This window comes from Homalodisca vitripennis, chromosome 4 (assembly GCF_021130785.1).
Source record: "Homalodisca vitripennis isolate AUS2020 chromosome 4, UT_GWSS_2.1, whole genome shotgun sequence".
In the NCBI taxonomy this organism is placed as follows: Eukaryota; Metazoa; Arthropoda; class Insecta; order Hemiptera; family Cicadellidae; genus Homalodisca; species Homalodisca vitripennis.
Window position 1 is genome coordinate 107,747,383 of NC_060210.1, and position 26,272 is coordinate 107,773,654.

A 26,272-nucleotide genomic window follows, 5' to 3' on the forward strand; every position below is an offset into this window, starting at 1 on the left:
CCCTCCAGGTTCACAGTTGTATACCTTCTTGCAAATTGAATCGAATCTAGAATTTAAACGATGTTGATTTTATTCTGAAACCTCTTGACTTAAGTAACAAATCTTATATGTTTATTCTAATAAGTGATATGGGAGCAGAGTATAAAGTTGGTGGCTTGTATTGGAGTCTCTTATTTTATAAGCAAACTGACAATACAATTAATCAAATTGATTCTATAGATTAATATAATCACTCACGCAAGACAAATGTTCTACAAACTGGCTAATTACTTAGGATCTTCTAAAACTCTTCAATTTGTTGCTGTCACTAACTGTCCACAAGTGGAGAACAACACTGATTGTGGTATATACTTAACAATGTTTATTGAACGGCTACTGAAGTGTATATCATCCCATAATATTACATTGTCCGTCCAGTGTTATAAATTTGGGTGTTATAAATTTAACACCCATGTTTGGAAAAGTCACATTGCTGTTCTTACAGTCCTCTTAATGTTGGTGCTAATTGAAGTATAAATAATAGTTTTCTATGAAATTTTGTGAAGTGGTTGAGTTTTAAAGAGTGAATGTTTTAAACCATCAGGTATCAATTTTTGTTCTGTTTCAATTGTTTTATAACTGTAAATATTGAACACTCCTTGACTAACCTGAAAATTGAAGAAGATTTTAAGAACTATCACAGAATAATTTTATTTATAGACAAATCAACATTAATATTTCAAATACTACTAAATTATTTAGACACCTAGATCATAAACAAGTATTAATATAGACTTTCACCTGAATGGAATAAGGTTGTTATTATAACGTGTGTTTTGTCCTATCTTTATTGTGGACAAGTACTAGTTTGAAAGAACCTGAGTGACTCTTATCTGCAAGTCTTGATAGCTCAGTTGGCTAGATCAGAGTACTGTCAAACTTCACTATCAGGATCAGTGATTCAAATCCCGCCAATGGCCCAAACTTTTTGCTTACTGATTTTAGTTGTAGTTAATGAAAAAAAATCAATAAAATTCAGGAAATATTTTTTGTAAATATTTCAACATTTATTTTCAATTTATAATTATATTTTATAATTAATATTGAATTATAAAATTCTACTGTTTCCTCCATGGCATCTAGAACAGATGAAAATATAAATGATTGCTCCAAATGTGGAAGATATGTCCGGCATGGGGGTGTATTTTGCACAGGGTTGTGTAAAAGGTGGGTACACTTGAGATGTATAAACCTGGCATATTCTGCAGTTAAAGACTTAAAAAAAAGAAGAATTAGAAAAATGGAAATGTCCGGTTTGTCATCAAGAGTCCACTGAAGAACCTGTAAATAGTCTTAAAGATGTCGAAAACTCCGACTTAGAGCTATCCTTGTCCCTTGCTGCTGACATTGGAAATGCCCTTCTTCATGAAAATGAGCATTTGAAACAGGAGTTGCATAACATAAAAAACAGTAAATCATCTCGTGAACTAGAGCTTGAGGATAAGATTATGCAAAAAGAAGAGGAAATAGAAGAATTAAATAAAAAATACAATCTAATGGAAAAACAACTATACGAGGAAAATACTCGCTTAAAGGCTAGGTTGAAGACTGAGCAAACTCAAAAAGCCGAGCTAATCATACTATGTGATCAAGAAAAGGAGGAATACAGAAGGGACATTCAGAACTCTCAAAATCAATGCAAACCATGTAAAATATACCAGGAGGAAGTGTCCAAAATGTTGTCCTCAATTAAGAGCCTAGAGGAAGTCATTGAGGTGCTGCAGAAAGACAGTGTTGATCTACAAACTAAACTAAAAGCCGACGAGAAATATGTGTCAGAATGTCTCAATTCAATTCAATTCAATTCAATTTGTTTATTGCCGTTAAATAACATATGTTACAATAGGCTTTGTCACATTAGTCAATTAAATGGTAGCACAATGATACAAATAAAATAGCAGACATTTGACTTCAGTGAAAATTTGATGTAAGATAGCTTGTTGTTTGTCAATGTGTCTTAAGTCTAATCTAAATATAACAATTAAACAATATATAACAATTAACAATATATAACAATGAACAAATATAACAATTAACAAACATAACAATTAATAAAATTAACAATCAATAAATACAAACAAATAATACAAAATTACAAAAATATGAGAATAAATTATGATATATAAATATTACACACCTAAAATATTATGTCATCTAATGAAACATTGTAGCATTCGTCTAAACTATAAAAAGCTTTTTTTAAAAACCATTTCTTAAGAACTAATTTAAAACTATTTACAGACAAAGACTTTACATTTAGAGGTAATTTGTTAAAAAAGCTTTATGCCAATATGTATGTAATTACTTTGTGTCTTACTTAGACGTACAAATTCTTCATCAATAAGGTTTTTTTATTTCTGGTGTTATATACATGTTTACTGCTTCGTAAATTAAATTCTGCATAATGGTCTTTAACATACATAATTGATTGAAACATGAACACACAGGGTAACGTTAGAATACTCAGATCAATAAAATGCGGTCTACATGATTCAGTGTCCCCAATTCCCACTATACATCTAATCGCCTTCTTTTGCCATATAAAAACCTGTTGAGCCCCAGAGGAGTTTCCCCAAAGAGTTGTACCGTATAATAGGTGACAGTGAAAAAAAGAGTAGTAAGCATTTAAAATAAGTTTCCCTACTGGTACATGTTTTTAGTTTCCTTAATAAGAAAAGAACTTTAGCCAATTTTTTACACAATTGATTTGTATGTTCATTCCAACTAAGCTTGCAGTCTAGATTTATTCCTAGGAGTTTAACAGATCTATTTTCAGTGTTTTTAAGCCCAAAAACAATTCTTTCAGTCTTATTTTTATTAAGTAATAATTTATTATTTTCAAGCCATATGCAAGACTTTTTAAATGTGGTTTCACTGTCTTCGAGTAATATATTAAGATCTTTTCCTGCATTTAACAATGTTGTGTCATCAGCATATAAAGCACAATTACTGGATAAGAAACTTGGGAGGTCATTAGTAAAAATAATAAAAAAAGAAATGGCCCAAGTACTGAGCCCTGGGGAACCCCGTTTAATACTTTTTGCAGGCTTGATTGTTGTTCACAGTTTTAACCATTTGATATCTATCCATCAAGTACGACCTTAATAGATTTAGCTCATTTTGCACAATACCGTAAAATTCAAGTTTTGTCATAAGAATATCGTGAGACACAATGTCAAACGCTTTACTTAGGTCCAACAAGGTTGCATGAGTATAATTTTTTTCTTCGAATCCTTGAAATACATAGGACACTATATTTTCTATAGCATTGATGGTAGAAAGACCTTTCCTAAAACCATATTGACTTGATGATAGAAAATCTATTTATTTCAAAGTACTTATTGAGTTGTTCCTTAATTATAGCTTCTACAACTTTTGACATAACTGGGACTAGTGATATTGGACGATAATTACTTTGAGCAGTAAATATCTCCTTTCTTAAAAACAGGTATTGTAATGGTAATTTTCAGACACTTAGGATAGATACCCTCAAAAAACATCCAGTTTATCAAATAGGCCAGAGGACATAGCAAAACACTGTAACATTGCTTTAATACATAGTTTGATAAACCATAAAAATCTTCGGACTTTGAACTACTGAGTTTTTTAATACATCTTTCTACATCAAGTACAGTTAACATCATTCCATTTAAAAATTATTTACAATGTTAACATGTGTTGTTTTCTAGCATTTTTGTCTACATTTACAATATTGGGCTGGGTTTGAATTTGGTATAATATCATTACAAATATTTACAAAGTAATCGTTAAAATTTTCAGCGGAAGAAAGGAAAAACTATGATTTTTGTTGCTGCTCTCCCTCCCCATTTCTGAATTTATGACCTTCCAAGCTGCCTTACACTTGTTGTCAGAAGTAGTTATAAAATTATCATTGGCTCTCAACTTTGCTATTCTAATTTCATACCTATACATTTTTTTTAATCTAGCATAAGCTCCTTTGTACACTGTGTTGGTTTTAGATTTGTCAAAATAAAGTAAAAGTAGATTTTTTATAATGTTTTAATTTTGGAGTGTACCAGTTTTTAACAGACCGAAAATCTCTAGGTTTTTGATTGTTTTTTTATTTTTTATAGGACAGAATTGGTTATTAAGATCAGAGACAGCCTCCAAGAAAAATTGAAAAGCCTGTTCAACAGAACAAAACTTTGACAGTTTCACAAGCCAATCTAATCTGCTTAACCTACTTATAAAACTATTTACAGAATAATTATTCCAAAGGTCTAAAAGTTACTTACTGTTGTTTGGTCCTTGCAATTATTTTTTATAATTTCCGGTATTGATTTTCAATTTAATATTAAGTTTTAATCCTAAATGATCGAGAGATGTGGCTTGAATTATTTCACATGAATATTCGTCATTATGTTTGTTTGTAATTAATGTTATCAAGACAGGCATTTAATCGAGTTGGGTTTTTGTTTAAACAATACAGGTTATGAGATCTTAACATATTCTGAAAATTAATTATTTTTTTATCTGTAAAACGAATATCCAAATTAATGTCACCAGTTATAACCAGATTACAACTCTTAAATTTGTTACATTTATTCAAAAAGAGAATCAGATTATTTAGAGCATCATTGAACACTTCTATAATTGAATCTGGTGTTCTTATAAAACTGTGATAACAATTAGTTTTATACTGGGGAAAAACAACTGATGCTACTTCAAACATCTTTTCAAGACTAAATTGCTCTACATTTATTGGTTCATAATCATATACAAAACTATTACTAACATATATAGATACTCCCATGTCCTAAATTTTTTCTACAATAATTGGCTGCCAAATTATACCCATTAGGCAAGTAGAGATCCACCTCCAGAGGAGCAAGCCAATGTTCATTAAGGCAAAATTATATCATATTTACCTTCATTTAAAATATATCTAATTCATTAACCTTATTTCTAAGACACTGAATATTTATATGAAAAATTGTAATGCTATCAGAAAATTGGTGTATGTTATTGCAAAGTCTTATGTCTTCAACCCCTCTTCTGACAATGTGAAGTTTCCCGCTGGTATGGAGAGAACATTAGTCCAATTGGGTTTTGTAGCCCTGGATCGAGGTGACATCGATTCTCCGGTGATGTGTCTCAGGGTCTCCCATATCTTCATTGCCAACCATGTCTTTCCTACTGAATTAAAATGCATACCATGTGCAGTATGCATGTATCTCCCAGCTGTACTTGCTTCTAAAAAACTCACATTATCATAATGGTCACTTAAAGCTTTTAGTTTCAAATTAGTTTTCTTAATTTCTCTATTCACACATGACCAGTCCGGTAAAGTCATATCTTTGAGGTAAATCCACTAAAATCACTTTGTTATCAGTACAAAAGGTCAAAAGTACTTTTTATACTGTCCCAATACTTCATGTGCTTCGTTTCTGGCAACATCATTGGAACCACAAACAACAATCCAGGATGTCTTCTTTATCCGTTAATTCTTGTTTTACATTCTTCTCATTTAAAAACCTGTTTGGTACGGCCTCCAGGTTTAAACAAAACCAACAGGCTGATAATTTTTAAAGGTTGGTTTTTTGCATTTGTTAATATGCCAAGATAAATCCTTACCATGACTGTCTGCACAAATCAAAATTTTCTTGTCAGAAACGTATTCTTCTTCAGCTGCCACAGAGTTTGAGCTACTTTGGGCATCTTCGTCCGGTGGTGTCAAGAGATAAAAACGATTTTCTGAAAGAAAACTTCCATCGTCTTTGTTTTTGTTTGGATTATGGGGGATGTTCAAATGATTAAATTTACTTCCTTCACTAACTGCTGATGAGTAGAGTTTGGTTTGAATAGTTTTTAGATGACTTACTTGAGTATTAGGTTTTTAAACTAGATATATTTGGTAAACTGTAACGTTCATTTTTCTTTTTTCCAACCAAAAAGTAGTTTTTCCTCACATTTGCTTTTGAACTCATTCATTTTCATATCAAGTTTAATGATACTCTCAAATGCTTCCCTCCTTTTTCCAACAAGGTTCAGGCCCATACTCAAGGATCAGACCAAGGTTTTAATAAGGTTGTTTACAAAAGAGGTCGTTCAGTGGCACAGGAGAAACCTCCAACATTGGATAACATAACGAAGAGTTCTTTTACGACCCAAAATCCCTTTGCAGCTCTTTCTCACATAGATGACGATCTAGAAACTAGCATCACAAACACTGATGACAAAGCAAGAGCTGGGGAAGTCACTCTGCCAAGAATGTTGCTTTGCACTGATAGCCATGGTAAAGACCTAGCATGGTATATCAGTAAACACAAACATCCATACGATGCAATTGGTTTTGTAAGACCTGGTGGCAGAGCTAGTCAGGTTTTGGATCATAAAAACATTGATGGGGAGGAGTTGAAGAACAAGGATATTTTGGTGATTTCCTGTGGCAATAACGATGTATCTCATAATGAAGCGCACCTAGCCATTGACGCCATTACTAGCACCTTAAAAAGATATAGTACAAAAAGAATCATTCTGGTTGACCTTTCTAACCGGTATGATTTGTTGGACTGGTCTTGCGTAAACAAGGAAACTAAGAAAACTAATGTAGCCCTAAAGAACATTTGCGATGGTTTCAGTAATGTCACTCTTGTGGAAGCCAGCAAAGCCACTAGGGACCTCCACACGAGGCATGGTATGCACCTAAATCGTACAGGAAAGCTGTGGTTGGTGAGCAAGATATGTGAGGTGGCGAGAGAGAAAGCTGATTCACCGTCACCCCCATCTGAGGAACCGAGCAACAGCGAGCAGCCTGCAACAGTAGACAACACACCAGGAAGCCCTCAGCAGTCAGCAGTACCTGGGTCTACAGCGGGAAACTTACCAATGGCAGTCCAACACCTGGTGACCTAGTGTGCAACAAGAGTGATGATGTAAATTCTGTATATAATTTTAAGTCTAGTTTAAGTCACAAACTGGTTAATTTGAAATCAAATAACACCAAAACTGTACGCATCATGCATTTAAATATCCAGTCAATAAGGAACAAGTTAAATGAGTTAGCTGTTGTTTTAGATGAAGCCAATTGCGACATTGTCCTTATTAATGAGCACTGGCTGCACAAAATGGAAGTCTCCTTGTATGTTCCTGTAGGTTTTAATTTAGCTGCTGCCTTTTGCAGAGAAAATGCTTATGGAGGTGCTTCTATTCTTGTTAATGACAATATTGCTTTTGAGGTGATTGATACCGCCCATTTAACCCAAATTGGTTTACTTGAAGCTGTTTGTATACATGTAAATATTTGGAATGTAATTTTTATATCTGTATATAGGACTCCTAGGTCTATGTGCCAAATGTTTTTGGCTAATCTTGATAATCTCTTATGCTTTATTCAAAGAAAAAAGCCTAAATGTAAAATTGTATTAGGGGGGATTTTAATATTGACATTCTAAAGAGTGGAGAGCAAAACACTGTAATGTTTGTAAACCTTCTAAAATCATTCAATCTTTACTGCGTAAATAAACGCCCAACAAGAAATAACAGTTGTATTGACAATATAGCTACAGACTTAGATAATAATTTGTATAAAAACCGCTTATGGAAGGAGAGAATCTCAGACCATTCTATTGTTTATTTTGAATTCACTGCTCCACTTACTGTTCCCCAAACTGTTAAAATCTCTTATAGGAAGCTAAGTGATGAAACATTGCAAGAGTTCACAGAAATAAGTTCTTTATTAAATTGGAACTTGTTGTATAACATAGAAGATGTAGATATTGCATATGATTATTTTTTAAGTAAATTATCAATAGTATACAATAACAGTTGTCCAAGAAAAACTAAAAATGTTAAACAGAGAAATCAAAGTAAGAATAATACTTCTTGGTTTGACAGTGGCTTAAGAAAAATGAGAAGCACAGTAATTATGTTACAGGATTTGCTAAAAATTCCTCATTACAAAAACAATATATTACTTAAGAAATGTTACATTGCCAAAAAGAAGTTTTACAGGAGTAAAATTAAAGAAGCAAAAATCTTGCATAATGAGAACATATTAAAAAATTCAAAGAATAAATGTTCAGCCACATGGAAAATAATAAAGTCTGAGGCTGGTAATTACTATAAACGGGAAAATCCAATACCACCTATTACAGCTGAAGAATTTAATAACTATTATATTGGCATTGGGAAAAATGTAGTTGATAGTGCTAAGGCAATTAATAAGAATAATATTAGTCATTTTTCCTTTCTAAGTAATGTTGAACAGCCTCCAGGAAACTTTTACTTGAAATATGTCAGCGAGCTTGATGTACTTAAGGTAATAAGATCATTAAAACCCTCTAACAGTGAAGATGTGTTTGGTTTTAGTAACAAAGTTATCAAACTTATTGCTGATGCTATTGTTAAGCCATTAACATTTTTAATCAATCTTTCATTTCACTGTTCTAAATTTCCAGATTGCTTAAAAAAGTCTAGGAGTATACCTCTTTTTAAGAAAGGTAATAAATCATGTATTGACAACTATAGAACAATATGTATTGTATCTGTGTTTTCAAAAATAATGGAGTCATGCGTTAAGAACAAACTGTTAGAATTCTTTGATCTATATAACATTTTAAGTAATAGCCAATTTGGCTTTCGTCCTGGTCGATCTACAACTAAAGCTCTAAATGAAGTTGTAACTAATATCATAAATAGCTTTGAGAACTGTGAATATGTTAATATGACTCTTGTGGATCTCAGTAAGGCCTTTGATAGTATATCACATGAAACTCTACTGAGTAAACTGAAATACTATGGTATTGATGATAAACCGTTGCACTTCCTTAAAACTTATCTTTGTGGCAGATTACACAAAGTCTCAGTGGCCGGTTCGGAATCCTCATTTCAGGAGGTCCTTGCTGGGGTTCCACAGGGGTCAGGTTTGGGCCCACTCTTGTTTATTATGTATATAAATGATCTGCCAACCAATATTCCATGTAAGACTATTCTATATGCAGATGACACTTCTTTTTTAGTTACTGGCAAAGTTTTCCAAGAAGTGGAAGCACAAAGTGACCGAGTGATGGAAATTGCAAACTCGTGGTTTGATGTCAACCATCTTAAAGTCAATGGGGATAAAACTGAAACAATTTGTTTCACATTAAAAAAGTTGCACATAGCAGAGAGCTGTATTAAGCCAGTGAAATTACTTAAAGTAACATTAGATAAAAAACTATCATGGGAAGCTCAAACTAACTCAGTAATTTCTAAACTATCTAAGGCTTGTTTTCTGTTACGTAAATTACAAAACTGTGTTGGTAGAAATATGTTGCTCTCTTCTTATTTCAGTGACTTTCACTTACACTTACTTTATGCCTCAATGCTCTGGGGTAACAGTAGGGGTGCCAGTCAAGTTTTTGCGTGGCAAAGAAAGGCAGTAAGAATTTTAGCCAATTTGGGTTATCAAGATGATTGTAAACAATGCTTTATTGACTACAATATAATGACTGTTCCTGGCATTTTCATATTTCAAAATGTAATATATGTAAAGGAGAATTTTGAAGACTTTATCTGCTTTGATGAAATTCATGATTATGACACTAGGGGAGCTCGGGATATTGTTGCACCTTCCTCTAGACTTAGGAAAACATTAGTTAGCCATAAATATTTACAAATTAAATGTTTTAGCAAATTACCTCAAACGTTTAGAAGCTTAGAACTTCAACCATTTGCAGCTAAACTGTCGAACTGGCTTATAAGTAAGGCATTTTATTCCCTTGAAGAATTTTTTGCTACGAATTGTTACCTTCCTTAGGCCTGGAATGGAGTTGTTGATTAGTTGTAATTTAATTCGTTTCAACTATTTATTTTGTTATGTATTTACTAATACTACAGTTACATTTTTTTAAATTGACAAATACACTGTACGAATTAGTTCAATATATTATATCAGTTAATGACATTCAAATAAACTAAGTAGCCTTATAACATTTTTATTTATTATATTAGTTATATTGACGTTGTCTATAGCAATTGTAATATTGACAAATGACAATAAAGATATTCTGATTCTGATTCAGGACTATATGAGCAGTTTTATAATTATGTTTGCCATTCAGAAACATGCAATATTGACTTTTTTAATGTATAATAATAAAAAAATACAAATTGAAACTGACATTATTAAGGAGTTGCTCTTTAACACGTTCGCTGCAGCAAAACGGCCCAATGATGTACCCAATATGCGACAAAACTTGATCCCGTAATTTTTATTGTAAATGCGTAATTCTTGTTCAGTTTGACTAAAAAATGGTATTTTATATGAAAATAGGTATCTGTGCATGCGCAATGATTGTGACTACCTGGGTAGTCAGCCGCACCCACGTCAAGAAAATTTTCTAAAACTATTATTTTTTTAAAATAACTTACCTTGTTATCAGCCAAGCTCCAAAAATACCAGAAAACTCCATAGGACGTAGTAGTGGACATGGTTGTGTCAGTTTTTGTCCATTTTCACCGTGGCTACCCGGGTAGTCAGCCGTACACGGCACATTACACATAAACTACACACAGCACCTTCCTCCACCCCTTACATTTACACTAGATAAAAACATGTGTCACACAAAACACTATTTACAATATGTACATCCCCTCCCTCCGCCCTCCAAGTTTATTCTCTCTTGTGGTAGGAGTCAAAGCATTTTATAATGCATAGGCCTGGTTCACCGACACAAGCTTTACAGACATATCGTGTTTGTGACCTTTTGCCCTCCCTGAAACAGACTCGACATCTCTTCACTTTGAACCTGTTCATGTTGGTTCTGTTTCCCTCACTTCAAGGTCCAACTAGTGAAGGTGTGTGCTCAAGATTTCTTGGAAGACGCAATGGTTCTTCCTTGTTCGGAAGTAAAGTTTCTATGACTTGCATTCTGAATTCATACATTGACATTTTCTTAGCTTTAGGGTTGGGAGTATGCATGTTATGGAGCTGGTGTGCATTAGTCATAATCATCTGTAGGAAGTGCACGAAAATTTTCTTATACCAACGGAGGGTTTTCCTTTCTGATGGGTAATAGGCCATCATTTGGTCAGAGCTGTCGACCCCTTTCATGAAAGCATTATATTTTATTATAGGCACGGGCTTTTCCTTTTCTACATTCTTGGCATTTATATAAGTCACCATTTCATTTTCGTACTCCGTTGAAATATATAGGACCTGCCTTCCCTATCATTACTCAGTTAGCATATCTCTCAACCGTTTCCCCCTTAGACAGTTTAGCCGATTTTACTTCATTTGGAATATATTTTCTATTTGATCTCAGTGTGCCAGTACAATAAGTACCCCTTTACAACAGTTTGGCTGCAAGGGCGAAGCTGTTATAATAGTTATCCATATAAATGGAGTGACCATTATTAAATCTACCCTCCATTGGACTCAAAACAACATTTGCTGTATGGCCTTTACCACCAACCTCATCAGTAACTCCACAGTACATGATAAATTTTAAAATCATGCCATGTGGTTCTGTCAAGGTGTATAATTTTATTCCATATTTATGTCGTTTCCCTTTAATGTACTGGCAAAAATACAGTCGCCCCCGCCACAGCACCATACACTCATCTAGTGAGTTTTTTTGCGGATAGTAAATATCCTTCATTTTTTGATTGAAATAAAAAGTCGAACCTTTTGTAATCGATCATTGTTGGTTGCTTGGTTGTTGGGGGTAAAAAAGTACAAGCAACGTAAGATGCCTAGAAACCTATCACGGCTCATGAACTGTGGAAAGCATGGTAGATTGAAGATGTAATGGGTTTTCCAATAGTCTTGAAGCCTTGGTAGCTTCACTGTGCCATTGTGAAGTATTAAACCAATGAAAGTATTCAGTTCATCGATTGTCAAGTCTTTCGACTTGGAGATTCTAGAGTTAGGAGTAAGACCTGGGGAGAAGAACACAGTAAACGCGTACTGGTTGGTAAACCTCACAATATTTTCGAGTAAGATAACATCAAACAATAAATTTAAAAAATCTATTGGCTTTCCCTCATTTGGCACATCAACCAACAGGCCTTGATCTTTTTGAGTATCTGTTCTCCTCAATCCACTAGTATGTAACGACCATTCGGGAGGAGCTGCATCGTAATCACAGTTGTCGTCGCTAGATGACTCAAATTCTTCAATATCTGAAGACATAACCTCTGATTCACTGTCTGAGAATGTCCCCGAACGATTGCACAAGCCACCCCCGGACCCGGAATTGCATTCATTGTAAAAATGCACAAACGAAATACTGGTTGAATTCACAAACAAAATACTTCTTGTGCGCACACAACAATAACTGTGGAATTTGTAATGATTCGTAAAGAATACATTTTGCACTATCATGTTTCTCGCACCAACTAAACATTACACATAAAATGTTTCCTGCCAATTCGTGTTTCATAAGGAACACATGACCAAAGGATTACCGAATAAGGAACGTGTTTCTACAATGTATACAAAGATAGCAGCACGAAACAGTCACAGTACAGTGTCATCGAAAAATAATGCCTAGATTTAATAAAATTAAAACATCAAAACCTTTCATGTTAAATGAGTAATTCTTTCACTGGACAATAACTGGTGAACGCAAGTTTTGTTTTTAGTTCGTCTGATTGTGTTTCCCTGTCTTTGTGATGCGCAGACAAGCTGCGCAATTGTCAAGGTCAGCCGGCCACAGACGCGCCGCCGCTCAGTACGATGTTGACCGTGCAACAAAAAGCACAGTGCGTGATTTGGTACGCGGAGTCAAAGTCAATTGTCAGTGTACAGCGGCTCTTTTCGGAGAACATATCCGGGTCAAACAGCACCTGATAACAAAGCTATCGTTCGATGGTTTAACCAGTTTAGGGAAACAGGGACCGTCGGCAAAAAATCTAGACCAGGCCGACCAAGAACATCAGAAGAGAATGTTGAGCGTATCCGGCAATCTTGTGTTAGGAGCCCAAAACAAATCCATTGCTCGACGAAGTCTTCAACTAAACATTCCAAAAACAACAATACAAAATGTACTGCACAAACGGCTAAATCTTCATGCGTATAAAATTCAGATAAAACAGCAAATAAAACCTACCGACCGCCCTAAACGAACTGAATTTGCAAGTTTTATGTTAAATGAAATTGATGATAATCCAAATTTTCTACAGAGTGTTGTTTAGTGATGAAGCTACGTTTCACATAAATGGATGTGTAAATCGTCACAATTGCCGTGTATGGGGATTGCAACAGCCAAACGAAATCCACGAGTATGTGCGTGATTCTCCCAAACTCAATGTGTGGTGCGCGTTATTTCATGACAAAGTTATTGGACCTTTCTTTTTTGTAGAAAAAACCATTACAGGCCTAGTTTACCTGGACATGTTTGAACTGTTTGTGTTCCCCCAATTAGATGATATCGAACAACAGACTGGACATCGAATCATTTTTATGCAAAATGGGGCTCCACCTCACTACCATCGCGAGGTACGCGCTGCACTAAACGCACGCTTCCCAAACGGTTGGATTGGTAGAGCAGCCCCCATTTCATGGCCTCCTAGAAGTCCTGATCTTACCCCTTTGGATTTCTTTTTCTGGGGGTACATAAAAAATATAGTTTACGCAGAAAAGATTCGGGATTTGGACCATCTTCGGGAGCGAATTTCTTCCGCAATCTTAACTGTTACGCCAGATATGATTGGACGCACGTGGCAGGAAGTTGACTACAGACTTGATATCTGCAGGGCAACGAACAGTGCTCACATTGAAACATACTAAGGTATGAAAAAAAAAATTTATTTCTTTCCGCACATTTTAAGACTACAACCTTTAAATTACCTTTAATAGATTTTTTATGACAGTTATTTAAAATCTATGCATTATTTTTCGATGACCCTGTATTGTTAACTACGCTGTGCTTACCTGTGTAGTCACCAGGGTTGCCATGAGAAAGAACTGAGGTTTCAGTTATAAATTATTATTATGTATTATTATAAATGAATAATAATACAATTCATTTATAAGGAGCTTGTAAAGTTTCAGGCTGCTGTCACTAGGTTTCAGCACGTACCAGCCCGTAACCTGGAGCTCTACATTTTTGATACTGTGACTACCCGGGTAGTCGGCTGCAGCGAACGTGTTAAAGATAATAAAATAGCAAGCAAATGTCTTATACAGGAAAATAAAGAGTACTAGCTAAATCAGTTATAAAAATGAGCTGGAAACAATGAAGTTATTAGACAATTCACAGACAAATTTTCCAACAAAGAATAAAATTAGTTGCTAACAGTAGAATGAACGTAAAATTACTGCCAGTAGTAGACTTGAGCCACTAAACCCTCTGGACAATGTTCTCCTTCACATGGTGAATGAAACAAATCAAAAGGAAGGTGAAACGTAATTTTAAAATATTCAAGTGTTTGCAGGTAGCCTTGGGATAAATCTGTTTAATGTGCTCATCTATTTTACCAGCTGACTACAGATTGTAAGTAAGTACCAATTCGGGTGCATCCATGCAATCAATATACTTAAAAAGCAAAGATGTGGCTATACTAATTTCTGATGCAAATACATCTGAAATGATTCCTAAGCTGCTAACGAAATTGATTCTGATCAATTCAATTTCGTTAACTTACCTGAGCTGCACGTACTGAGAAGAAAGGACAGCCAAACAAACTTAGTTGTTGTACCTTTATTTCATAGATTCGGTTTACCACTAATAATCCAATAAATTCTACAAATTTTTAAAGTCAATTACTGTCTTGATAACCTTGACTTGATTATTGTAGACACCTCTAAACATATTTCACTACACTTATCATGGTCAACACTTAAATAAAATTGGAAGATGTCTTTTATGAGATGAAATAAAAAAGGCAACGATAAATATTCAAAATGGAGACCACAAAGTTACTTCTGGTATTAAAGTTAGAGAAAAAACATGCGGATAGTAATAGAAGAAAACTAAGAAAAAAATGGTGTAGCCTTCGCTCACTGCATTTCATTTGATTTTTGTGAAAGGCAGATGAGTGCTGGTGTTACATCTAAATTCAAACAAAAATTTGGAAAATAACTTTTTTCTGATACCTGTAACAAACATCTTACATGTCAGAAAACCAACAAAGGGGTAATTATTGTTTATGGACTCTTTACAATTCAATGATAAACCAACAAGTGAAACATATTATATGGCATTTGAAGAACTAACTGAAGTTGAAACGAACTTGAAGAATCCATTAATCACTTAGTTAATGAAAGAAAATTACCATTGAATGTTTTAAATATATATACCTAAGAAATGGTGGCTCTGAGCAAATACAGTTGGCTTACAATGCTTGTAAAAGAAATTAGATTTAATTTAACCCAAGCCATAAGGCTGGCACGTGAAGATTTTATTGAAACAGCTCCGAACAACAGATGTGAAACTGCTTGGGATATGATCTCACTTGAGCATTCTTGTGTAAATTCATATGAAGTAACACTTAATCTGGAACAAAGCTTACTTCTTGAGCTCTGACACTAAAATTTCAAATAACACTCCAGTCACTAATACTTCATCAAATTTATTGGGTAATAGTTCTGTTAGAGGCCGTGAGGAACGAGGCTGTCCCTAACCTTGAGCAGAGAAAGCAGTTAGAACCGGATTTGCAGTGGTGGGGACGGCAGATGCATAGTTTGCTGCTATCTCTTTCGCAGTAAACACCGTGCCATAGGCACCTTACTAAAAACATTATTTTTCGTGATATATACGTGAAGTGCCAATTTCATAGTATTTAAGTAAAACGTGTTACGTACTGTTAACAGTGTGTATTTTACAATTTTTATATACTTAGTAAATAATTTTGTTATACATTTGTGAATAGTGTCGAGATGGGTGACAACAGAAAAAGCAAGGTCGGTGGTAAAATTTTACACAGCCAAACTAGAGAAATAATTTTTAACTTGTACACTTTTATGAAAAGGGAAGCAGAACAAGGGTCAATATTATTAAAACAAGTTCAACAGCGTGTAGCAGAGGCCACAGGAATTTCTAAAACGAGTGTAAAAAGAATTGTGAGTGAAGAAAGAACTGCGCCAAGAAATGGTCCACATTCTCAACTCCCAGAAAAACATGATCGAAAAAAATTTTAAAAACAGCTGTTGACAAGACCGTTATACGGTGGACTGTTCATGAATTCCACAGAATAGACGGTCAACGACTTACCCTAAAAACTCTTCTTCCGGTATTAAAAGAAAAAATCGGGTTTAGAGGAGGAATATGGACTCTGAGACAAGTTCTCAAGGAACTTCAGTTTAAATGGAGAAAATCTACAGATAATAGAAAACTTTTAATAGAAAAACACAAAATAAGAGAACACAGAGTTCGTTTTATTAGAGTTATAAAACATTACAGAGAAGAGGGCCGACCAATTGTTTATACGGATGAGACTTATGTCCACGCTTCGCACACAAAGCCCCACTCATGGTCAGATGGCAGCAACAAAGGCCTCTTAACACCTATTTCTAAGGGCGAATATGGAATAATTGTTCATGCAGGTAATGAGAACGGATTTATCGACAATGCATTGTTGGTGTTCAAATCAGGCCAAAAGTCAGGTGACTATCATGATTGTATTAATTTTAAAAATTACTAAAAATGGCTGCAAGAAAAACTTATCCCAAAATGCTTAAAACAGAACTCTATCAGATTGTGAAGAATGTCTGGAGACTGCTTTTCTTGACTCCTTGAAAATATCCAAGGCCATCCCAATTTATAAAAGAGGTGATAAACTTTTGCCCGAGAACTATCATCCAATTATTAGTTTCCACCAATATACATAGATTCCATTATGTACACAGCAGGATACTGAGTTATTTAATCATATGTATTACAATGGTCTGAAATGAAATATTCCAAACATTTCAATGAACATTGAATGTTAATTACCGCTTTACTAAAACTGAGTATATTGTTTGTTTTTGAAAGCAGTGCCAAATATACATTAGTGGTTATTTGATTTGAACTGATCATGATGGCAACACAGATTCATTAAGCAATACCAAATCCCTCTTAATAAAGTTGTAATAAGCTGATCAACAGATGGATAAATGGATTATTTTGGAAAGTAAATATCTACAAATCTCTATATAATTACTTTTAATAATTTGAAATTTAAAACAACTGCTTTATTTAAAATTATACTTTATTTTTGAATGTAGAGATTCTTGCCAGACGTGTTGATTAATAATTACTAAAATAAAAAGTAAATTTTAGGTAAAACCCAAATACTGTCTGTACTAATATGTTAAATTTTATACACTATAATTTTAATGGTTTTGTTTAGCACTTTCTGAATTATTAAATTCTGTTATTTGATACTTAAGGCCATCATAAATGGCGAGACCAATTACATCTGGTTGCGCGTTGAAATAAAATTCCAATTTGCTTCATGGTGATCATAAATCAATACATTTATTTATGCATTCCTACACATTCACAGCATTTTTGTGAATTATAATGTAAACAATAAACTAAAATAAGACAACACGAATATTCCCATATGCCACCTTTAGTGCAATTCCGATGGTACGGTCATCCGTATGCTGTGCTTTAACACATACGCTTGTTACATAGTGCTCGGCCGGGACCGAAAGCGAGTCATGTTGTCGGAATTTTACATTACACTGTTCACGTACGTCACCGTATTTCCACTCGATATTGTTTGTATGTCTCTTATAAGTGTTTAGAAGACACAGCCAAATAAATAATTTTGTTTTCATACTGTGGTTAACCAGATTTTTAAATATCCTTTTTGCTGCTGATAGCTCATCACTGTGTTCTCTGACTGTTTGTTTACGTTATGTAAAATGATGGAGCGTGAAAACTTGCATGATTCTGAAGTTGATGCTGCACAGTGATTGTGAATATAATTTAAGTGACAAAGTTAGTGATGAAAGCATTGAAGATTGCATTATATCACAATCTAGAAACAATTTCACTAATTTAGTTGTAGACGACTCAGACCCTGAAGATGGAGGTTATCTAATATTTTTTTGGTCAGGACAACTCTGATGATATTATCCTTCCTTCAAATCAAGAGGATGAGCAACAGGAAAGTACATTTGACTTGAACTGTAGCTACTGACGTTTTTGTGGAACAAAACCGTGGTTAGTATTTAATTTTGTTTGTTTGTTTAAGTTCGAATTTTTAGATATATGTCTAACTATTTTTTCCTGTGTAAAATACGCTAATTTAAGTTTTATTTGATAACTTTTTTGCAACAAAATTTTTTTGTAACTAAAAGTTTTTACATAAAACACTTTTGTTTCTTTTAATTTTATATAACAATGTAGAGGAACAAATTATTTTAAACAATGTTTCAAATTGCATTGCTCTATCAAAAACAAAAAAATGTTATTACAGTATAACTAAATGGTTATATTTTAACCTAAATTAATTGCTGCTACCTGGCCCACAGAGGCTCATATAACTATTGCTTTAATGGGTTAATACATGTGCATTAATACATTTTATAGTACTTTTCTGTTAAAAATAATTATAAATACCAAAGTAAGCTTTCATGTGGTAAATAAAACACAGGTTAAAATAGTAAAACAGATGTTTATTCAACCCTACTGGGTTAAAATAATAAATAAATTGCTCCCTCATTTCCACCTTAAATACAAAAATCTCCTATCAACAGTTTAATAAAAAACTCTAAGGATGTTTGTAACCTAAGCTACTCACATTTAGATTGAATCTATCTGTTATGCAACAACTGTCTTAACATTAAAAATATAAATTAGAAACTTGTCATTTAATAATAAATATATATTATACGGGCATCCTTCATTTTACATAGTAAGTGATGAAATTGAAAGTGCATTTCAATGTTTTAAATGTTTATACCAAGTTATAAAATGAAGAGTGTCCAAAAATCGTTGCATACAGATCCAACTTTCCACACAGCCAAGAAGAGGCCTTACAAAAAGTTTGTAGACATCTAACAATTTCTCATTCCAATGTTAATACAAAGTTAGTCTGCTCTGAATGGTAACAAAAGCACTTTTCTTGGAGAAAATATTATAAAAGTATTCTTTTAACCCCTTTAGGACTGCTGGTTTTCAGATTTTCCATGTCTAATAGACTGTCCTAAGCTACTAATAGATTATCCTACTTTTTACTTTTTTCTATGGACAAATAAAAAACTAAAAAAATATAAGCTACTTTACTTTGTGCACAACCAAAACCATTAGTCAAAAGCATTCTTTTTCAAAAATATATTTTTTACACGAATTCGGAAAAAATACAGTCTACGTGCTTATATATACATTTAAATGTTATTTAAACAATTCATCAAATAAAAAAATAAATATGAGGAGGAATAAAAATGACACAGATAATGTAAATGTAGTACTGACATTTTTAGTTGCGTTTTAGTAATTTTGAAAAAGGAAAATTTACTGAAAACACTGTACACAAAAACAAACTCAACATCAGCAGCTGGCTTACTAGATGGCTGTCGGATGTATAATTTATTGGTCGTTTGAGCCTAAAATGAAAGCTAATGATATATAGTTGGTCCTAAAAGGGTTAATAAAAAAAGATCATTTTAGGAGCATCAGAGGAGAATACATGGAATTGTCTGGTGTCAGCATCCTATAATTAATTTAATTTGCATTGTAAATGGTATTTCAGTCTGTTATTTGATGAACTTCTTTCTCAAAACATAAAAATTATTGGTTATGAGTAAATTGGGTACAACAAGTTTTCAATCATTATTTATCACAGGAATTTAATGTATATTACATATTTTCCATTAATCCTGCAGTTTGAAAAACTTAAAAATAATTAACACACCATACAATGAGTTGAAACAAGCATTGAGTAACATTTTAATAACATTTGTAGTTGATTGTGCAAAATAGTTCCTAAACCGGTCAGTTACCGTATAATGAAAAAGAAGACATAAGAGTTTATTTATAATATTCATTGTAAAATAGTAAATTTTATTTATATTAATTAAAATTTACCCTAGGAAAATACATATGGTATAAAAGAAAGAAACATCGGAATATCGTTACTTCATATGGTGTTTATATCTTTTATAAATGAATCCTATTTATTTATGCAGCACTAGAAAACTTAAACAAAACTTGCAACTTAACAATCTCTTTTTAACTAACAACTAGAAAGTTGTACATTAATTGGTATAATGAGTTCCATAAAGATTTCCTTTTGATTTGGGTACAAAAATAAATAATATTGCCTAACTGAGGATGTGTATAACAAACACAAAGATGAGGACTTGTTCCTGACGAGTACCGGGGCACTAAAGCTCTACATGGCCTGTCCACTGTGCAATGGAAAGTAGTACTTATATACCACAAGAGGAACAAACAAAGCGATGGTGGAATGAGAGAGAGACGACGTGTAACATTACTGTTCCCACCAGTCCTTGCCCTGACTGTTGTTGCTGTTGGAGTTACTGGAGTAGTTGTTGTAACTGTTGCCGCCTCCACCGCCACCACCATAATACCCTACACACACAATAATCATTTCAATATTTATACTTTACATTTTTTTTTTCTTGATATTGGTATTCAAAACAATTCAATTAGAAAAACACCCATCGAAGCTTAAATATATAACAATATACTTTTAGTACTATCGTTTTTTCCAAATTTAAAGCAATAATCATTTCAATATTTATACTTTACATTTTTTTTCTTGATATTGGTATTCAAAACAATTAAATTAGAAAAACACCTATCGAAGCTTACATATATAACAATATACTTATAGTACTATTGTTTTTTCCAAATTTAAAGTCAAAGTCTTTTCATTGGTTACATTACAATTGAAATGGTTACAATTTAGTACCATCAAACTTTGTTATGTACCTGACAATTAACCCTTCAACGCGTTTTGCCGTACTAGGTACGTCATGACACTTTTACTTGAGATCGCGTTTTGCCGTACTGAGTACGTCATGGAGTAGTCGGTTATTTTTGTAGCTGTAACAGACGACTATCGAATGTTTTTCAATGAAAAATGTATACCAATCGAAAGGAGAAGATTCAAACTTTCGATTAATTGAGTCGATATCTCGAAAAATCGATCTTTAGAAAAAATATCTGAGAAATCAGCTGCATTCAAGACGACGTCATTGCCGTGCAGCCGATCGTTTGTCAGCTTACGTTTGTTGTTGTTTACAGTCATTGTTAGTGTGATGGTTATGTTCAACTGACATATTTTTGTGTGTTTTACGTTCCTTTGTTTAGTTATTATTATTAGTTTTACAAGCTAACTATATTGTTTTGAAGAAGGAAATCCCGTTTTGACAGGAACAATTTGTTGTGTTTTATAAACATGAGTTGGGGATGGTTTGTAGGTTAGCTAGCTTTTAGGGAAATTAACCTAAATAGGTTAATTTTGTTTAATTTGGCTAATTAACACTAACAACATAGAAGTATAATAAAATAATTATAAACTTGGGTAATTTGCTTATATTATTTATAAAACACAAAATCTCTAAAAAACCACCAGAAAAATCAACGCAGGAGGGAGTATGACCATGAAAAAAAAATAACGCGTTGAAGGGTTAATACTAAAATATTTAACAATGCTAGATTATGTGTAGGATATTAAAAAACAGTATTGTGGTATGTGCCATTTGTATAATTGCAGGCAACATTTTGAAGTGTTCTAAATTTTAAGAACCAATTAGGCCTACAGCATTTCAAGATTGTACAAATATGGCAAGATATACAAATTTTGTTGTTAAAGAGTAGTTCAACAGCTAGCTTTAAAGGTATCTTTTGTTATTAATATTGATTTTGAGCTTTTAATTCTCTATTGAAATCCAAAGACAGGATGCAGACACAACTGTATATTTTAAAATAAACTGAGTGTAACGTTGTAGACATTATAAACTCATAATACACATATATTATTGAGACCGAATGTATACTGCAAATCTTAAATTCATATTTCCAATCAATTTATTCATAAAATAATCAATGTGACATATTCAAATAGATTCTTGTCAATAGTTATGTCAGTAATTTATTAGAAAAAAAAGACAATGTGTTTCCCTTATTAACACTGTTATAGCTTTAAAATGTAGAATAATACTCTTTCCCTAGTTCAATATTAATCCATTTTGTTCAAACCATTCTTTCTGAATAAATCAATAAACATTTCTCATTGCTGGTTATTTTATCAAGTGAATAAACTGCGTAATCAGAAAATTTGTGTCATTGACACAAAAAGTATGAACTGTCTTGAAGTATCCATAGGTAGATTATTTGACCTGTATTAGAAATAGAGTAGGTCATCCCTGTGGGACACTATCTTTGGTTTAGGAAATTTTACAAAGATCAAGCTATTGCATTCATCTAATTAAAATTAAGAGCCTGTCACTTGAAAGGCACCGTGAAGCCGAACTAACAACTTTATCTTTAGAATTATAATTTGATCACAGATACAATTATTGCCTTAATTTTAATAAATCTTTAAAAAAATGTTTATCCATTGACACTATAATATTTTTGTCTCTGACCCCTCTGAGATTATATAACCTTTTGCGGATAGCCAAATATTGGCACAATACATTAGAGTTTGAGGCTCAGGACAAAAAGAATTTTTTGTATAAAAGTTGTACTTACCAAGACTGGTTAAAATGCAAAATTTTACATTTTTCTGCCTTTTGGTTTTTGAGTGATGTCTCAGCATTTTCAATAGTTTTTTCAGCTACATTGTTTAGAAAATACTGAGACACGAACTGCCTTTTTGTAGGTTTTTAAAAACCTGTAACTCAAAAACCAAAAGACGGGAAAATGTAAAATTTTGCATTTTAACTAGTCTTGGTAGGTACAACTTTCACACAAAAAAATCATAAAATGTGAGAGGTTAAGGTCCAAAAATAATTTTTCATTGGTTGCTTTGAAATGGAATGACCCAAATGTAAAACATGGGGTATGATACTAAATTTACACCAAATAGGTTTTTTATGGTTTTATGGCAAAAAAACATATTGACATATCCAAAAATAATCATTGAATTTGTGTTTTGAGTTTATATATATATATATATATATATATATATATTTGTTAATTTGCTCCGATAAATATGGTTTTCAACAGTTTTACACACAAATTAAATTAGTATCATCTGCTATGATTTGCAGATATATTCGTAAACTATCTGTGAAGAATGTAACTTTAAGCGAATATATATCGGCTAACCATCCACTACAAACATGTAGTTTTTGGCGGATACATCCATATCCCTCAGTGATATATGGCACAAGTTTTGTTATTCAGGTTTATTAGTAAAATTATTTTTTTATCTAGCAAACAATCTTCAGCTTTCCAGAAATGAAAGAAATACTCCAAATTTATTTTTGAACAGAAATGTTTGGACTCATCAATACAAATTAATTAGTTATAGATATATGTCATCGATTGTATTATATTAACAAGTGGTAGTAACAGGTGAGAATGTAATGTAGTGTGTGGACTTACCTCCTCCTTGGTTACCACTGTTATAACCACTTCCTTGTCTTGGATTACTTCCCCGGTTCCCTGAGACTCCACCACCTCCACTTTGTGTACGATAATCACGAGCGCCAAATCCGCTGCTAAAGCGATTACTGAAAACAAATTCAATCAAAATTAGAGATTTATTTAAAACAGAAACGAGATTTTTGATATTCTATACAAGTTGTAACTAATTATAATATTATTTGTAAAGAAATACCACAAAGAATTTATTAGAATGGATACAAACATTATATTAATAGATGTAAATTACTGAAAATACTCTTGCCTAATGTTTAACACCTCTTAATAGTAATCTAGAATTTGTTACTGAAAGGTGTATAAACTTCAAGCCTTTCCTACATTTTGTAACAAAGAAATAAATAGTATTAATAACTTACCCTTTGGAACCACCACGACCACGAGACATGGGCTGCCCAACTTCCCTTAACATGTCCTCTAGCCAAGGTGGTACTTCTTGCTTTGTCTCCACTAGCAATTCTAGCAAGTCTCGAACAAGATTTTTATTCTTGGCATTGAAGAATGATGTTGCCGTACCTGTTAAAATATAATGTGTAAGAACATTTATCATTCTTACTATGAATACATTAGACTGTAGTTGATGAGAGATTAGACTCACCAAGATTACCCATACGACCCGTACGACCGATGCGATGGACGTACTCCTCCACATCATTTGGCAGGTCAAAGTTGATGACATGCTTCACATGCGGTATATCTAAACCTCGAGCTGCTACCTGTTGGCATTTTTAACAAAAAGTTTATTTTATAAATGATAAAACCTTTTCACTGTAAGAGATTGCTAACAATAGCACCTTTGATTGTAGTAGATAGATCATTCATACCACGAGGTGTCCTGCAGTCTGGTGGATTTTTATTAGTTCTAGGCTGTGAAATACAACTTTGATTGTTACTGCTAAATATTTAATGTCAGAGCCTCTCACTCCATTGAAGGCAGTCTGAGTGCTCAATTTATATAATTGGATAAGTTTTCTCCTGTAAACTAATATACTCAAAGGTAGTACTAATAATGAATGATTCAATAATACAATGGCATGGTTGTTTTTCACACAAAGTTTCTGCAATTATTAATGGTTTTAATTTGTTTATTTATTTTTCCTTGTAACACCACAAGTAGTTTATAATTTTAAAAGCACCTTTCTGAAAACAGCCAAAATGATTTCATCTGAACAACATAGTCACTTCACTTATTCATTAACACTAATATTATTTAAATTCAAATAAACAGATACAAAAACGTACCACAGGATCACCAACAAAACGTAAGTGGAAGCACACAGGAGGTCAGACAGATTGTGTGCCCTTTTACCTTTCTACCCTTAACTCAATATGGTTCTTCCATAGAACAAGAGTTCTTCTATATTTCACGTTTCACGTGTGTAGGATCTTTCTGTCAAAATTTATCGCACAGACAGGCAGACGGACTGGCCTTTAACTTGTGACCTCAATATCAATAGGTTCATCCTTGGACTAAGAGTGACATATGAGGCAAGCCTCAAAGTCTCTAGGAATTTTGAGACATATGGACAACAGGATTTCAATACGGCCCTGTTGGATGCTTAATAAATATCTGGAATTAGTAATCCATCTAGAAATTTTAAACTTTTCAGTGCTGACATTGTCTTTTATTTGTAGAAGTGCCAACGTATACAAACTGGATGTCTTCTCATATACACTGAGGGAATTTTAATTATTGAAAATGCAACGAAGAAAATTTATGGTGTTAAGGCATCTTAGAAATTAAAGGTGTTACTTAAAGCTTGTAAACAAATTATAACATTTATATAAAACGTGAAATAAACACATTACAACAGCTCATCACCACGATATGGACATAAAAGCTCCTTATGATGACAATACAATGACAAAAAGCTTTGTTTAGATTATTTATGTAAACTAAAACTTAAAATATATGAACATGTATACGGAAAAGACTGTATTCATTAACATAATGCAATTTTATACTTAAGTTAATGATGAAATTCCAAAAAGAATGTAAAAAGCATAATGCTATAATATTAGAACCAAAAAGGAAATGTTATAATGCAAAATCAATTAAATTACTATATAATTCAAACATAACCATGAATAAAACCATCAAATTGCAGTGATATTTCTACATTTTAATATTAGATTCTACAGTAATACTTCATAATATGGTAACATTTTAAGACGGTATGTAATTTCTTGATTAGGAAAGTAGTCCCAACCATCAATTCAAAATGTGTAAAATTTTATTCACAAGGCACCTTAAAGAATTTAACATATCTATATTGCGTAGTACTTAATTGATAAAAATTACGGTCAAACTCAGAATTTTGTAATCACGAATACGATTCCGAATTGTATAAATTAATTCCCCATTCTCGAATTTCGAATCCTAGGAGTAGCTTATATAAATTTTTAACATTTAAAATCCATTGCGGATTGGATTTTTTGGCTGTGCGTGTGCAAGCTAGAGTGAATTAATTCATTTGTGCATTAACGTCAGCAGCAGAACATTAATGCTATGCTGTACCAAACTGCCAAGTGTTTATATTATTATTAACAGCACATAAAAATACACACAAACTAATACCGTAAAATGTTAAAACTAGTTGCTGTTGTAAAAACAGATGAGGAAACAATAGTTGTCCTACATAGCGGAGAGTAAATTAAGCTGACTCTTCAACTTCTACATACAACTGCAATCAACGGAACATTTACAAATA

The 26,272-nt window shown here is 33.0% G+C and overlaps 1 protein-coding gene across 3 annotated transcripts in view; it reads right to left on the reverse strand.

Moving 5' to 3' along the window:
• Positions 1–18,577: 18,577 nt before the first annotated feature.
• LOC124359933 (ATP-dependent RNA helicase DDX3X) overlaps positions 18,578–26,272 on the reverse strand; it is a 61,090-nt gene continuing 53,395 nt past the window's right edge. For all 3 annotated transcript variants that reach the window (XM_046813086.1, XM_046813084.1, XM_046813083.1), the window contains exons 12-15: positions 24,160–24,277; positions 23,921–24,077; positions 23,505–23,632; positions 18,578–20,516 (exon numbers count right to left, since the gene is read on the reverse strand). In XM_046813086.1, coding sequence (XP_046669042.1) covers positions 20,416–20,516; positions 23,505–23,632; positions 23,921–24,077; positions 24,160–24,277 — 504 coding nt within the window. In that variant the 3' untranslated portion in view covers positions 18,578–20,415. The remainder of the gene's footprint in view (positions 20,517–23,504; positions 23,633–23,920; positions 24,078–24,159; positions 24,278–26,272) is intronic.